The following is a 17081-nucleotide window of genomic DNA, read 5'->3' as shown; positions in this document are numbered from 1 at the left end:
AAAAATAGTGGAAATATATATACACTGTGTACAAGTACCAGGTCTTCCTGGATGATCTAGTTATACAATAACTTACTGTAAAGATAAAAAAAAAATCAATCTAATTATTCAATATGAAACATTACCTACAATGCTTTGACAGGGCAGCAAGTATGCTTCCTAAAATTTAATATGCATTGTTGTTGTAATTGTGTTGGTCCCAGGATATTAGAGAGACAAGGTGGATGAGGTAATATCTTTTATTGGACCAACTTCTGTGGGTGAGAGAGACAAGCTCGTCCTCAGGAGCTCTGTGTAGCTTAAAAGCTTGACTCTCTCACCCACAGAAGCTATAATAAAAGATATTACCTCACCCACCTTGTCTCTCTAAAATTTAATATGACATTTGTTGAATAGAACAAATTGTTTGCACTTTTTTGTGGCACTAAATGTATTTATGGTTCCTGAAAGTTCTGCATACATGCGCCATTACAATTTGAGGAGAAAAGAGGGGTTCTTAAATCAACAAGTAGAATTAAGAGAGTTAGACCATAACTTGTCATCCTGAAAGTTAACTATGATATTCCAGGGAATCAAAGAGAGTGAAAGATTAATTTGTTTAGTTTCCAGGATTAAGAAATGTTAATAAGTGCCCCCTCAAATGGGTCAAAGCAGTTATATATATTCTAAGGATCATGGGCATTATAACTTAGGCCTTTTGTACCTATTAACTGCATATGGGATATATGCTGGCCAATTGTTTCAATGTCCTCTTATTGAAGGCTATTTTGCTGCAATAATGCAGGCACAACAAGGTAGAAGTTTTTTTATTCTATTAAACTAATATATAAATACTTTATAGTTTAATATACTTCTATAACATTTCTTATTTGGAAAGTCTGTTAAAGTGCTACCTACTGTTTGATTAGCATTAGTATCAATGTTTCTTGAGGGGGATTTTGGTTTATATTGTATAAGTGCTTCTGAAGGTGGCCACTCATTACAGTTTATTTTAAAATTAGAAGGCGAGACAACTGATAGTAGCTAAATTCCAAACACAGGACTCAATTGTATACCCTTATTCAAATGAGCAAGGAGCACAGGATTAGGCCCTTAACCATAACTTCTTAAAAAAATGAAGGGCCCGGTGTACACTTGTCTTCCTGGTTTGCATGTTTATTGTAAGCTCTTATTCCTTAATAGAAGAGGGTACTGAATCTTTAACAAACAAAACTTCTCTTCCATCTGTTTAAGTTATGTAAGTTTTAACTTATTTGAACAAAAAAATACTTTAAACAAAATTTTTTTAAAAATACACTGAGTAAAATTTACTTTCCCTCCCAATAAGTTATGTTACCATTTCAACTATCAGACAGAAAAAAAACAGGATAAATAAGACTTAGATATTGTTACTTAGTTGTAAGGTTTACCAACTTTTTGAATACTCTTTTCCAGGTCTTCTTCTATACAAGATACCATAAAGGTCACAAACTCTACTTGGTCTTCCTTTCCAGGTCCCTCCTAGTCAAACTGTGTGTCTTATAAAGTAAATGACCTACTTGACTTTCATTTTGAAAAGATAGTTTCCTTCATTCAGAGAAGCCCTTTAATGGCTCATTTGCTGATATACTACTAGCAGACTTTAGAACTTTGTTGTCAGCAGGGGTTTCTCATTGAAGCAATAAGCAGTCGTAACATGCACAACTTGTTATGTATGGTTACAACTTACATTGTAAGTAATACAATTGCTCTAATAAATTTGTTAGTCTCTAAGGTGCCACAAGTACTCCTGTTCTTTTTGCGGATACAGACTAACACGGCTGCTACTCTGAAACCTGTCATTGTAAGTAGGGTGACCAGATGTCCCAATTTTATAGGGACAGCCCCAATATTTGGGGCTTTTTTTTTTTTTTTTTTTTTAAATATGGGCTCCTATTACCCACCATGCCCTGTCCCAATTTTTCACACTTGCTGTCTGGTCACCCTAACTGTAAATTTCACAAGTTATCTGAACTTAAATCTGTTAATTTAATTCATCCCCATGTATGTTGTGATACAGCCTTCAATTACATGATTACATACTATTTTTCCATAGAACCCCCACTTCATTCAGTGCAAGAACTGATGGTGCTCACTGAACGGACAGCTATTCAATATTTCTTTTTATCCTCAGATTCATTGATTCTAAGGCCAGAAAGGACCACTGTGATCATCTAGTCTGACCTCCTGTGTAACACAGGCCATAGAACGCCTCCAAAATAATTTGTTTGATATAGAGCATATCTTAGAAAAAAACATAATTTTGATTTTAAAATGGCCCGTGATGGAGAATCCACCTCTCTGTTAAAGATGTACACCTTCTTTCCAGTCCCTTTTCTTTCACTGTATCCTCATGTTTTATTTACTGCACACCATTCAAATTCAGCACTCAGTTCAGATTTACTCATTTCCCACGGACTGTTTTTAGGAAACAAAGCACCTGAGAGCTTCACAAATATTAATGAATTTATCTTTATAAACCTCCTGTGAAATTAGGTGGTATTATCCTCATTTTACAGACGGAGAACTGAACCACAATGTCATAACCAAAATTGTTACAAGTGTCCACTACTTTTGGGTGCCCAACTTAATATGCCTATGGCCTGATTTTTACTGAGTACGTAGGAAATTTTATAGCACTTTATGTTACACAGCACCACTCGAATCAACTTTAGCTGCAATTATGAGTGCTCAGTGACCCAAACTGGGACAATATCAGAGTCATTTCTTAGGAATATTTTCTATCACATGGTTTCCCTGTTCAGTTTTATATTGTATCCTGATTGAATGCACAGAGTTAAACCAAAGAAGGCTGTAAAGGGAGGTTGTTAAGGAACCCATGAAGGGCAAAACAATGACAGATGAGGCAGTCTCTCAGGTACCTGCTTTAAGAAAACTCAAACAATGGCTGGGCCTCAGTTGGGTGGAAGAAGCTACCTTGCTGGAACCATCCAGATAAAGATATTTTTCTCTACCCAAAGCTAGGGCTGAGATCAAAAGACTCTCAAGGGTTAAAGAAAGTGCTCTGGCAGCGAGGGAGAAAGGAAGTAGTCAGCTGGGTGGGAAGCTGACAGACAGAGACAGTCAGCATGCAGCAAGGCTGAGACAGGAGAGCCAGAGTCTGCAGCAAGCAAGCTGTAACATGCAGTACCGGGTTTACAATGGTGCCATGCCCACACTCAAAAGGGGCCCCAGCCTGGCCTGCTCCACTCACACTGCATCCCGAGCCGCTGGCTTCTCTCCACCCCCTGGCCCCGCCCACCGACTCCACGCGATCCCTGGCCCCTCCCCCCGCCCACTGCTTGTTCCTCTCAGCCGGTGGCCAGCCAGCCAAGGGCTCCTCTCTTCCCCCATCACTGGCAGCAGAAAGGAGCCCTCAGCCGCTACTGCTCTGGGCCAGTGACCTACCGTCCGCTTCCAGTTTCCTGCGGCGCTTTGCAGAAGTGGAGGGCTGGGGAAGTCGGTGGCTGCCCCCCACCCCCAGCCAGGAAATGCCTCCTCCGCCGCAGACACCAGCGCCAGGTAGGCAGGGCTGGGTGGGGCCTCGGGGCCGCTCTGTGCTCCCGAGCTTCAGCTGTCTTGCCCCGTAGCACTGTACTGGAAGAGGGACTCCCTGCTCTGTGCTGGCTCAGCAGGGCCAGTGAGTGCAGCCAGAGGGCAGGACTTGGGGAGTGGGTCTCTGGGGAGTCTGTGTTTTGGAGTGCTGGGCTGCGAGGCGTATGTTGGAGAGCGCTGGACAGTGGGCAAGGTCTGTTTTGGGGTGCTAGGTAATGGGGGTATGTTGGTGAGCACTGGGTGGTGGGGGAGGTCTGTGGGTGTTGGGGTGCTAGGGTGTGGGGGTTGTGTGGGGGGTGCTGGGCAGTTGTGGTGGGGCTGTGGGCAGGGAGGCACTGGGTAGAGGTGGTGGTGTGCAGGGCACTATGCATTTGTGAGGGGGGGCTTATGGGGTGGAGCGCTGGGCAGTGCTGCATGACCCTGCCCCTGAGGGGAAGGGGCATGCTGGTAGCACAGGGCCGGGTAGGCCAGTGTGCGTCTGGCGACTGCTGATTTGTAAGCAGTGCCCTTGCACTGCACTGGGCGGAGCAGGGCCGCCCCTGCCATGCCATGCCCCATTGCCCCTGGCCAGACCGTCGCTGTGGGGACCAGCCTCCCCACGCCATGCTCCATTGCCCCCATGGGGGCCCACAAATGTGTTTGGTGCTGGGCCCACAAAAGGTTAATCCGGCCCTGGTAACTTGGTGCCCGCAGAACAGGTGACAACAAGGCTAAGTCTTGTGTACCTAGGACTAGGGGGAGAAAGGGGGATACCAAGTGTAGGTAAGACAATAGGTGTTTGTCTCTCTGATTTTTAAATCTACTTCTCTACATTCTGTGTACTGTTTCGGCAAATAAATCCTACTTTGTTTTGTACAAGCGGCTTCTGTATCACTGCATAGACTCCTGAAAGGCAATTTTGGCAGGGTCCAAGCCCAGTTGGATCTGCTAGGTAACAAAGTTGGCACCGAGGGAGTGGCCCAAAGACCCAATCAGAGAATGTTTAGATTGTGGCATCTCAGCCCAAAGAGATATGGAGGCATGGACCTGCCACTTGCAAGAGGTGCACTCAGGAGAACTGGAAAAGGATCTAAAAGCGCAGCCTACCTAGGGACAGTGACACTCAAAACTTCTTCAAATCAGGCACCAGGTGTCTCAGGCTGGGGATCCAGAAAATGAACACACAATTAGCAACCACCTGTGAAAAGTTTAAGTTAAATTTAAGTTTGAAGTTAAAGGGACTTGCTCAGATCACATGGGAACTCAAAGGAGGGGATAGAATCTAGTTTTCCACAATGGCATCCAATGGTATTAACCACAAGACAGTCTCTCTCTTCCTGCAGTCCCTTGCCTGCCAACCCCTGCAATAAATGAGGCGGGGCCCTACAGACCCCTTTTTCACTACACAACCCTAATTCATTCCACAAGCACTACCAATCCTGTACACTGCATGAGGCAGGGGTCCTGTGTGGGGGTAGGAGGTGGGAAGGGAGCATTATATGCACAAGAAGGCAGAATTAATGGTGTGCAGGCAAGCTGCTTTCTGGCATTGCCTAGTTTTAAGTGCTTGACTTTGTATCCTTAAGATCTTTTCTATGTCGTTTCCTAAATTTTTAAAAAGCAAACTGTAAAACAGAAATTCCATCCTGTGAAACTATAGTGACCCTCCCGTGGGATATCAGTGGGGTTGGCATCTTTAGATCCACAGCACAGACCTCTCCTACTTCAGCTAGTGGAGGAACAAGTAGCAGTAGTAAGCTGTTATTCTCTATGTAGACCAGTCACTGCCAGGAAATAAAACATTTTGCAAGTGGGTTTCATAGATAATTGTTAGACAGCAGGAAGGTGTTGACTTTGGAATCCTGGATTCTATTGAAGTTTCTGGAGAGAAGTGTACTCTAGTGGATACAGATCCTTCTGCCCCTGCCCTCCCCCCCCCCCCCCCCCCCCCCCCCCCCAACACCCAGCTTTGTTCCTTTTTATACCTCTTCCATCTCCTCTTATCCACTCACCCAAATGTTTCAAGTTTGGCAAATTACAAGCAACTGACTATGTGGCCTTGTAACAAAGTGTTAGCCAACTTTAATTATAGGTGTTGCTGCCAGCTCTGCCTATAATAAATTGCATTCCATCCCTCATCCTTTGTTTTTCTGCTTTCTATATAGTGCGTGGTTCTGTGAGCCATTACTCATCTGAATAACTTCACTGAAGTCAGTGGAATTATCTGTGTACAGGCTTGCCAGACCTGGCCCCTAGACTGAGGGCATTTTCAGGATAGGGAGCTTGTCTATGGAGGTGTCTATAGACACCTACCAAACTGTTAGCATTATTTTTTACCGGTGCTGGGAAATGGGAGGATTGTTCTTAAATATCATAAATATTTGTGGTAATGGATTTTTCTGTATATTTAAAAAAAAAAAAAAAGGACATAGCCTGCACTACACATCTCAAACACTCAGGGAAGAACAAATGATTTATTGGTTTTGTTGCATAGCAATCAGTGAATTAGATTAACTGTTAAGCACTGTCCATGTGCTCAGTGCGTACATGACATGAAAGATGGCAGTCTCTGCCCCAAGAAGCCTATGTGCAGTATCACGTCTAACCCTATGTATTAATCAGAATAGGACCTTATACTTAAAAAAGCGGGCCTACACTATATTGCAACAACTGTTATTGGATCTTCACAGTTGAAATGAGACGTTACTGGATGCTTTGAAGTTTTTAATATATTAAACAGCTTATGTAATGTTTGTCCATCAGCCTTTGGTTTTGGGGGGAAGAAAATATTTTTATGTCCCATTAAAAAGGATGTGTCAAAACATTTGTTTTCAGCAATGTACTAATGAAGTTGTGCAACTTCATAGTCTACTTGCAACAAGCGTGGAAAATCCCCTTCAGAAACTGCAACTTTAGACAATTTATTTTAAAGGGAGGCTGCCCTGATTACAAATTCCAGCAACAATTAATTAAATAATGTTCAAGTACTTGACATTGTTGATCTGTTTAATATTACAAACATTAAATTTCTGACAGAAACAAACACGTTCAGAGCAGAGATTTTCATTTTGTCCTCAAACACCCTGGTTGTGCCTTTGTGATCTTATGTTTACAAAAGCACTGCACTAGGTTACCCCTAAAAATAAACCCCCCCCCCCCCCAATTTATAATCTATATTTTACTGGCAAAACTGGGTTACTTATAATTCCTCTCCATATACAATGCTCACTCAAGCCAGCTTCTGTAGTTAAGTCAACATCAAAATTGACCCCAGAATCATTAAAGCAGTTAGCATAGATCAGTGCTACATCCCTTGATTCATGCACCTTATGGCTCTAAGACTACATTCAGAAGACACAGCAACCTTGCTGCCTGTTCCCTGTCCAGAATACATGCACCTCAGAGAGAAACAGGAGTGAAGGACGATTGGTGAAGTCAACATTTGGAAAACTCCAGCTACTGGTAAATAACTCAGTTTTCCCCTTCATGAAAGAATCTTCACCATGCCACTACACAGTACTGGCACTTTCTGCATTTAAACAGTAATCCCGTTGAGTGAACACAGAAATACAGAATGCTATCAATTAGATAAGGAAATACTTAGCAGCACAGCTAAATGCAAGGTGGAACAAATTCTTTAGCATAAGCAGTCTGCTCCACCTTGCAATTAGCTGTGATGCTCAGAGTACCTTTCCCCAGACCTGAAGAACGGTGTCTCACAAAAACTTGTCTCTCTTACCAACAGAAGTTGGTCCAATAAAAAAAAATTACCTCACCCACCTTGTCTCTCTAATATCCTGGGACCAACACAGCTATAACTACACTGCACATGCTCAGCTAAGGGAGATTTAAACTCAGTACGGTTGTTCTGAAGTCAAAAATGTACAACTACAGTCAAATATCAACCCTGGTGCAAGAGAACCAGATGACTGAAGAAAAAGCCCAGCTAGTAAGTTAGAAATTAGTATTTAGTTACACAATTAGCAATAAGGCAAAAATGCAATGAATGTTACCAGCATCTTTTGAACAGTCATCTATCCCCATATTCTTGCTTAGGTATAGCAGTGATCAAAAGAAATCACTCTTGAATATTAATACCTTTGCCAAAATGTTTAGCCTCCCCCCAAAATTAGTGTCTTACATAGGAGTTTTCATAACAATTCTCTTTAATTTTCTAATTAGTGTGACCTTAAGATTTAAAGCATTAGGGAAAGAATTTCATATTTTACTACTAGACCAGGAACAATTTTGTAACAGACTGACTGTGCATGAGGAGGAAGTCAGAGTGGACAGCATGAACAGGAACTAAGTGACAAGTAAAAGTCTTAGGAAAACACTACATTTTTATCAGATTTTTAAAAAAAGATTAAGATTGGTGATCAGTTTATCGGTCACTTATCTTAGACTACATTTCAGGGAGTAGGAGACCTATCAGCTTTCAATTACTCTCTTTAAAACAAATTTTTTTTTAAAAGTATTTATTTAAAAAGAACACCACCATTGTATTATTTTGCATCTGGGCATCAAATGATAATGAAAACCACTGAAGCTGTTTCTATACCCCAAAATAGTAAGTAAATCTATGAAACAGCTGAAAGATGACACAGTGGAGAGTCTGTAAGAGCATCTCATAATGGAAACTTCAAAGGAGTTCTACATCTGTCAGAGGAATATATCTGTGGAAGGAATACATTTTCCAAGAACCAAATAAAAATTCTCGTAACAAGTATTTTGTGAAATACACAAAAGCTACTGCTTTACACATATTCAAAAATGTGCACTGTGAAAGAATTGCATGCACAATGGATTAGAAGATAAAAAGTACACTTTTGAGTGATGTAAGCCTTATAAAGCAATTTTTAAAAATCCCCAAAAGGGAGAAAATATAGAAAGTTACCTGAATTGAAGGTGCTGATTCTCGCCTACTGGCAGCTCCCTGGAAAGATGCCAAAGCAACACCGTCAGTCTGATGGGTCACCGGGCTGTCAATACTAAGAGATGCATCTGTCCTATGTGACTGCCATGTCTCTTTTCTATAATGAGATTCAGCAGCTTGTTCATCTCCAAAAGCAGCCCAACAACAGCTTTCTTTCTGTTCATCTTCAAAAGCATTCCACTCGGCAGCTTGGTTACAACCAGCCGAACTAAAGTCTGCAAAGTCGTCAGAGTCCTGAAAAGCACTGCACTCATCTTGAGGTTTTGGCACTGAATCAAACTCTCCAAATTCACTATTCTCTCCATTTTCCAACTCAGCAAGAGGTGGGACTTCCAAGTCAGAAAGCGTATTGGTAGCTCTATAGTCTAATGTCTGATTTAGTTCAGACTGATCTAATTTTTGTTTGTCAACAGTTAACACAATATTTATATCCCTAAACTCACCAAATTTACCACTTGGCTCACTGAAGTGTGCAGATTGTTCAGAAGATTCTTCTAAACTTGAATCATTCACTGACTCTTGAGTATCGCTAATAAAAGCAGGAGATGCACCACTGACTGTGCCAAAATCACCAAATTCATCTTCATTTGTATCACTACAAGACAGAAATTCAGTGCTACTTTCACCATTCTTTACATCTTCAAAATCACCCAAGTCAGTTTCTTCTGCAGGATCACTGGTGGGGTTTTGAATTTTCGTAAAGTTGATACTTTCTGAAGAATCATCAGCCCTAGAAAAATCAAGTTCTTTGCTGTTCCCACTGTCACAATATTTTCGCCTTCCAGTGTTTTCTGCATTTTCAGTAGTGCCTATTGAAATCTCAGTTGTTTGAGGTGTGCTACAAATGATGAAGTCATTATGGTCCAGTGCTGTAGAGTCTTGCTCACAATTACTACCGACTTCATTATCTACTAAACTGGTTTCTGAAATGCAAGCCTGCTCATCTTCAGTGCAAGTCGCTCCTTCATATTCATAGCTTCTATCTGAAGACTCTTCCTTCATAATACTTTGTTCAGCCACTCTATTTATTATATGGTTTTCCTGTACATTCAGTGCTTCTCTTTCATTAAAAACTTTGCATATTTTATGTTCTGGTTCTTCTAAATGGATTGTTTCATTGTTTGAGAATGCAGCAAAATCTGCAAAATCCTCAGCTGGGCTAGGCACAGAGTCTAAACTTAACCCGGTGCTATGAGTGCTAGTAGTTTTTAGTCCCTTTGAGTCACTGACGCTGTCCAGATCTTCTATTCCCTGAGGATTTACAGAATCCAATGCTGCAAAACCATTTGTTAGAATCTCTAGACATGGGAGTTTCTCACCATTACAAGTGTCTATTTGCTGGTTCTGGCCTGTAACTTTCATATCAGTTCTAAGGCCTTCAGAGGAGAAACCCTCTGCTTTTTCAATGTTCTCTTTTTGTTCCCCTATTCTCTTTACATCTTCCAGATTAACATCAAAGGAAGTACCTGAAGTTCTAGATTTACATTTTTCTTTGCTGGTTTTAGTTGATATATCAGAGAGTTCTTTAGCGGGTTTAGGAAGTTCTGCAATGCAGTCTTTATCTTTACCATTTTTAACAGAGTTAAAGGTTGCAAGGCTATCTCCATTGTCAGAGTAATCATGAATTGGCATAAAATGGTTTGTTGGTATAAATTCCTCCTTTGAATTACTGTAGTCTGGTGCATCAAAATCAGCAAAACCTACGCCAGAAGTGCCAACACCAGAGAATCCACCAAATTCCCCAAATTCATCATCGTCATCCTCATCAGCACCATTGTCTAGTGGAGGAGGGGAAGAAGAGTACATCCGAATTATGTCTGGTTCCATTGTTTAATTCCTTTTAGAAGGTTAATTTATACCTACAAAGGGAAAAAGGACATTATTACTTTTCTGACAAAAAACTGACATTTATTATGCAGCTTTACAGTTATATTGTAAAAAAGTGAGATTGTTAGTGTGTGTGTAATATTTTATTCTGTTTCACATTTCATGTAAAGAAAAAATGATATAAGCAGTGCATGGGCAACATTAGAAAAGGGAAACAGTTGTATCCTGTCATCAGATAAAGTATTCACAAAATGGGCTACAGATTGCACCACATTTATCTCGGTGCTTTAGACAGGAAGTGTCTGATGTAGCTTTAACAAACCTATTATTGAGAGGAATGGTCAAAATGTAGACCTTTGATGACTGTGAAGGACTTTATAAAGGGGGCAAAAATAGCATGAGTGAAACTTTCTAGTGCTTTTTTTTTTTTTTTTTTTTTTAATATTTCATCACAAAAATCACCACACAGTTAAGACTTCCTGTTAACTGCTGGAGGATTACATCAAGATTCAACACCAAAAAGAATCCCAAAGACATGAAACACGTGTCTTGACAAGCTAAGGAACTCTCTACAGAGGTGGTCAAAATGGGCTTCAGTGGTTCTTAATGTCTCTTGGCCTGTGATGCACAAGATGTCGAAAAATACACTTGACACATTACACCCCACAATCTTTTGGGTGTGTAGAGGATTATAGGAAAATATTAAGCCATTTTATGGGTTGTACATCAAAAAAATGGGGAATTCTCCCCTCTTGTATGGCACGCTCCTCACAAAGATAGCCCCAGAGGATCCTAGCTTTGGAATGGTAGGGGTAAGGGGGAGAGGAGCTGACTGGATAGTGAGTGGGAGCTTAGAGTTCCTTCTCCTCAAACCCAGGCTTCTGTTGGATTCTATAGCCCATAGGATTTTATAGTTCTCAGCCAGCGTGCACCACTTACTAAGCAACTGCTCCAACTCATTTTCAGGTCACAATCCATCAGCTGAGAACTGCTACTATAGGTACCATCAAAGCCTAATGCAAAAGTAACCTTTTCATTAAAGTTTATCCACAAAAGCAGAAGCTAGGATTATCTTTAAAATATTCAACTGAAAGCCACTAAACCACAGAAAGGTCCAATTTTTTAGAAGTCTTATACTCCACATTTTAGTGTTTTCAGTGCCTAGGTACTATGGTGATTGGGTGCTTTATAAATACCTTAGAAATAAATAGACTTATTTAATCTTAAACTGTAAGCTACTTTAGTAACAGTTATTTTGAAAGAAAATCTCAATCTTTACCTTTAAATGGTTTAAAAAATTTCAATATTGCATAAGCTGCAAGTTCCCACTGCGTTTATTGCTATTTACACATGGTTAAGTGTATCTGCCATTTAATTTGGTGGAAGACAGGGCTCTTCCTTTAGAATGCAAGTTTCAAAGCAGTCTTTACACTTTACAAAATAGGAGTACTCACGAAGTGTAACATTTACTGTTCACAAATCATGACCATTGTTCAACGTAGGTATTGGAGCTGTACATACACCATAATATTTATTTCCTGTACAAAAATGGTTATATTGAAATGTGCCAGACAAGAATGGACTTTTGGGCCAATATGTGTTAAGTCGATTTCCTGGGGAACAGGTAATGCCATGACTTTGGTTATGAAAAACAAACAAAAAACAGCTTTCTGAAGCTACATCATGAGGAGAGGGCCATCAACTGGTGATTACACATTTCTGGAGACTGGAGACCAAAGGCCCAAACTATATAATCAAATGGTAGATCTGCCCAGCCTCGCGTCTGGTTCCTGATCTTAAGACTGATGTGAACTTGGTAATCACAGGAAAAACCCAGTTGTGGGGTCTGAAGGACTGAGGCCTACTAGAACCCTATGTTGGAGCTGGGGGTGACCTCTCATGAGCTGCGTGGAGGTTATTTTATTTTTTTATGCTTTCTCTGTAATGTTTTACCTTAAGAATAAATGTGCATGGCAACTTGTAACTGCCAGCAATACACTGGCCATAGCCCTCTGAGAGAAAGCAAATGGCCTTTTAAGGAGACTGGTTTGCTGGAGACATCAGAGTATAGGTCAGGGAGCTGTGCACCCTTAAAACCCTCAGTTAAAAGGGAGTGAGATGCAGGCCTCCACGCAGTGGAGGTGATGGCTGGGAGTCAGAAATCTTTAAGTGTGTCCCCTCAAGGGTGCCACACAGGTGCCATTACCCTGAAAATGTGACAACACTGCAAACCTCAATAGTAATTTTCCATCACATTATTGCAGGGTTTAATATTTGTTACAAAAGTTACTGGAGCAGCAGCAAACTGTACCCAATGCTTCCCATGTGTACTGTATGTTCTCCTTCCCCCTCCACTCCAAGCCATCCATAGACAGATCTGTAATGCCACGCTTTCTTTAAAAAACACCCAAAATGACTACCAAAATGGCGTAACTGCAACAAATAACATTTACAACATCAGTTTCAAGGGTCCAAGGATTTACTGAAGTAAAAATATTCTTAAAATATTTACGTTAAGCTTTAAAAATACCACCCCAACAGTTCTGCAAAACATTTTTTTAAAATTAGATATTGTAATGTAGATTGGCATAAACTGTGCTGACATTCTATCTTTCTGTTATCTTGAAACTGAAGTTCCCTAGCCCCAGGAGATCCAAGTAATCTTTAGGTTTTCAGTACAGTAAACAACTATTTTTAAAAAGCTAGTTTACTAGCTATTTCTCCACTTCTTTGAATCCATTCTGGATAATCAGATTGTACTAAAATTGTTCTAAAAAGGAATAATCATCAGGTCAAGAAAGCATATTATGAAAGTCATTGAAACAAGTTTTATGAAACAGTCCAATGGCAATTCTGGCACAGTTTTATCACTTCATCCTTTCTGCTCACTGAATTTTCAGTTAGCAGCTAAATCCCTTGACAGTACAATACAGCAAAGTCAGTCCATCAAGCTAGAACATCTGTAACTGGAAAGAGTTAGATGTGTACGTACCATTGTGCCTTTCATACATTTTTATCCCAACTAGCAAAACAGGAATAAAACTACTAGAGCATGGAAGATAGTTGAAGTACTGATGTTTATATTTTGTAGGAAAATCAAATCCATACTGTGGATTTATCTGGCCCCAATATGGGGTGGCTCTTTCTTAAAAGGAAGAAACTTACATCATCTCACTCAGCAGGACATATTTCAGTCTATTGGTGCAGGTGGGGGAAAAATGCCATTATTATACAGAAATTGGCGGTGTGGGTTTTTTTTTTTTTTTTTAGAAAGTCAGTATGCTGTGGGAAACTGTTCGATTTTTCAAACTTTCCTCTCTAAATAGGTAGAAACTGGAAGTTAGAGTCTGCAGAAGCAGCATGCTCAGCATAGGGGATGGATGGGAGAGGGTTACAGTCTCTCATCAATATAACCTCCGCTGATTAGTTAAAGAAGCATTGAACATACTGTCTGAAGGGACACCTATAGGATGCTTTCCCCTAATACCCTCAGAGACAAAGGACTTATCTACACTTCCAAATTAGGTTTACACTATTTAGGTCAACCTACAGCCACCGCAATAATTCAATCAGCTGTTGGTGTCTCCTCTCCTCACCAAGAGCGCTTGCACCGACTGAAGTGGAGCATTGTGGGGCACTGACAGTCGCATGGGGCTCACAGCTTGAGCCCCTCACCCGCCCCAGGGCGACAGCCTGAGCTGTGAGCCCGGCGCCAGCTCAATTTCACAGCATGGAGCCTACCAGCAGGCTTCTCAATTTCAGGACTGTCCCTGCTCCCAGCAACCTGGCGCTCACAGCTGGAGCCGTGAAACTGACAATTTCACTGCTGGTAGTTATGTTGCTGTAGCAGACCACTTACATCAGCCACTTACAAAGGTTTGGCCTGCACTACAGTTAGGTCGACTTAAAGCAGCTTACGTTGACCTAATTATGTCAAGTGTCTACACTACAATGCTGCTTCTGCCAAAGTAAGTGGCCTGCTACACCGACATAAGTGCTGTCTCTCTCATGGAGGTGGAGTTAATGTCAGTGGAGTTAGGGAGATGCATTGTCCTGTAGACACTGTTACTTACATTGGCTGTTGACTGTCATTCTTATCAGTTTCACAGCTGTCACTGCCTCCCCTCTGCAGCCCCTCACACTCAGCTGGAGCCGTGAAATTGACAAGAATGTTAACTTCCACTGCTGGTAGGCTTCCTGATGTGAACCCCACCTGGGGTTCAATTTCACAGCTCAGGCTGTCAGACCAGGGTGGGTGGAGGGCTCCAGCTGTGAGCCCCACACAGCTGTCAGTGTCCCACACCCGGCTGTCAGTATCCCACAATGTTCCACTTCAGTCGGTACAAGTGCTCCTGGTGAGGACATGCACCACCGGCAGAAGGAGGGTAGTGTGGACACTAACAGCCAATTGAATTACTGCAGTGGCAGTAGGTCGACCTAATTCTGTAGTATAGACAAGCCCTTGGTTTTAAGTAAGGTTTAAAATACATAGGAGAACAACTGCTGAGGGCATGTCTACACTACAAACTTAAGTCCTATATCGGTTGACTTACAGCCACCGCAATAATTACTGGTTCACGTGCACACTGCCCTCTTTCGGTCAGTGGTGCACGTGCTCACCAGGAGCACTTCCACTGACTTAAGAGGGGCAGTGTGGGAGCCTGAGAGCCAGGGCTGGCAGTTCCACACGCAGCTCCCTACTGGGAGCCTGGCAGCTGTCTGGATTCTCAGCTCCCCACTGCACCTCCCAAATTTAATAAAATACATTAGAATAGATATTGATAGACCTAACAAACATGTGGTGTATTGTGAAGTGTATGTAGCTCTGTTAGTTCAGTAATAAAACAAAAGTCTGGTTTGCTCTTCTCATTCAAGAGGCCATCAAGTTTTTAAAGAGCTGTAAAAGGTAGTACTATTAGGTCCCAGGAAAACAGTACCTTATACAATTCAGTGGTCCATCTGGTTGGCAGAGAAGCAGCAAAGGGCTGAGAAGTGGGTTCCATCTGCATCATCAGGGTACATGGATATGAACAAAGGGAGGGAAAATAAATGACTGGGGGAGAAAGATAATTATAGAAACCTTCTAGTTTATGCAAGATATGGGCCAATGTCTTGCTAACATTTTTCCTGCAAACTTTTTAAAATGTCACCAAATTGACTAAAAAGTCCAGAGATTCCACAAAACATTGACTGTTCACGATCTGAGTCTGAGGCAGCTACATTTTCAGTAGCAAAAGAAGGTTAAAACCCTTGTGCTGCTATTTCAAATTTTCTATGTTAATTGAAAGATGCACCAAAATTAATCCTCAAAAGATTAGAGTCAGAAGCCTTGCTTAAACTTGAAAGCTTTTTGTTTAGAAAACATTCTGCCTACAGTATATCTATTTTGCACTATCACCACATGTGGAGAATTTGCCTTTTTTAAATTCAGGGATTTGCATGAAATCAGATTCACTGTTCCTGCTTCTTATACATCACATGAATTCAATCCTTTCAAAAACCACATTTATCTCCACAGCTAGTAAAACTGTGATGTCAAACACCACGGATTAGGATTTCAGGTGAGAAATGAACAGCAAAAACCAATGAATTTAAAAGAAACAGTTCTTATTTCTAGACAATGTCCTTACCAAAGATGATTTTATGTGTATATATAGTGTTTCTCAAAGCTTTTTAAAAACGAAACAGGGATCACTTAATCCACCACTAAAATGGAATAAAATAGATCAACTGTTTAGTAATTAGTACACAGCAACACAATGGAACTGTTTAAAGCACAGATCCTTCAACAGGATCTGCAAATGATTTTAAATGGTCAAAACTTGAGAAATGTCAAGTTACAGTGACCTTCAGCAATCATAACTTTGCCAATTCGCATCTTGTCTTAGTGTTTGTACGTTTAACTTTATAATCTAGCCCCATGTAAAATAAATGTCTTTTAAAAAATAACCTAACTGCATATTCAACTACATACATGTATCTCATATAACTTATTTGGAAGCTCTGATGTTTGAGATCACACATATGTGTTTCAACTGTAACGAATAGAGAAGAGCTAGGGTTACCATATGTCTGGTTTTTCCCAGATAGTGCCTCTTTATTGAGCCTCTATCCGGGTGGATTTTTCAAATAACAGGCAATGTCCGAGATTTTTTCAGAGCAGACGCTGGAGCTCAGAAAGAGCCCTGACTGGTCCACTTTCTGATTGGTCCCTTCCCTGCATTGGCAGCTCATTGGTCCATTCCTTGCAGCCACAGCTGCCGGATCCCACCCACCCAGGCCCCAGCTCCCAGCCTTTGGGAGGGGGTCTTGCATGGAGGCACTGAGGAACGGCTGTCACTGCGTCATGGGCTTATGCCAGCCACCCTGCAACTGTGACAGGGAGTGAAACTACCCCCCACCCTCCAGTAAGTACCCTTGATGCAGGTACCTCCTTCAGCTCCCCCAACTGTTCTCTTTTCCCCCTCCCTCCCTCCAACCCCTCCCCACCCCCCGGCAGTGTCCTCTTATTGGGAATGTGAAATATGGTAACCCTAAGCAGAGCTCCATACATACATACATAGTATATACTAATGCACAGGGGCATAAGAAAGGTGCATCACAGTACATAAAAGGATAAATCAGTTTTTTTCAAGAATTTGAAGACAAAGTATATGAAGTTAAAAATTCAGTGGAAAAATCATGCCTTTCTCTCTAAGGTTGGCTAACTCAAATGGCAAAAATTGAATGTGATTACACTTTTCAATTTAAGAGATGGCAATACTAT

At 41.2% G+C, this 17081-nt stretch overlaps 1 protein-coding gene across 4 annotated transcripts in view; it reads right to left on the bottom strand.

The window, feature by feature from the left end:
* Positions 1-15320, bottom strand: part of AFTPH (aftiphilin) — a 47423-nt gene extending 32103 nt beyond the window's left edge. For all 4 annotated transcript variants that reach the window (XM_026653125.1, XM_026653126.1, XM_026653127.1 and 1 more), the window contains exons 1-2: positions 15253-15320; positions 8450-10347 (exon numbers count right to left, since the gene is read on the bottom strand). In XM_026653125.1, the coding sequence (XP_026508910.1) occupies positions 8450-10315 (1866 nt within the window). In that variant the 5' untranslated portion in view covers positions 10316-10347; positions 15253-15320. The remainder of the gene's footprint in view (positions 1-8449; positions 10348-15252) is intronic.
* Positions 15321-17081: the final 1761 nt, after the last annotated feature.

The sequence above is a fragment of the Terrapene carolina genome, unplaced genomic scaffold, assembly GCF_002925995.2.
Source record: "Terrapene carolina triunguis isolate 2854851 unplaced genomic scaffold, T_m_triunguis-2.0 Scaffold132, whole genome shotgun sequence".
Lineage (NCBI taxonomy): Eukaryota > Metazoa > Chordata > Testudines > Emydidae > Terrapene > Terrapene triunguis.
The sequence above is the reverse complement of the archived record's forward strand: the minus strand, read 5'-3'. Positions and strand labels throughout refer to the sequence as shown.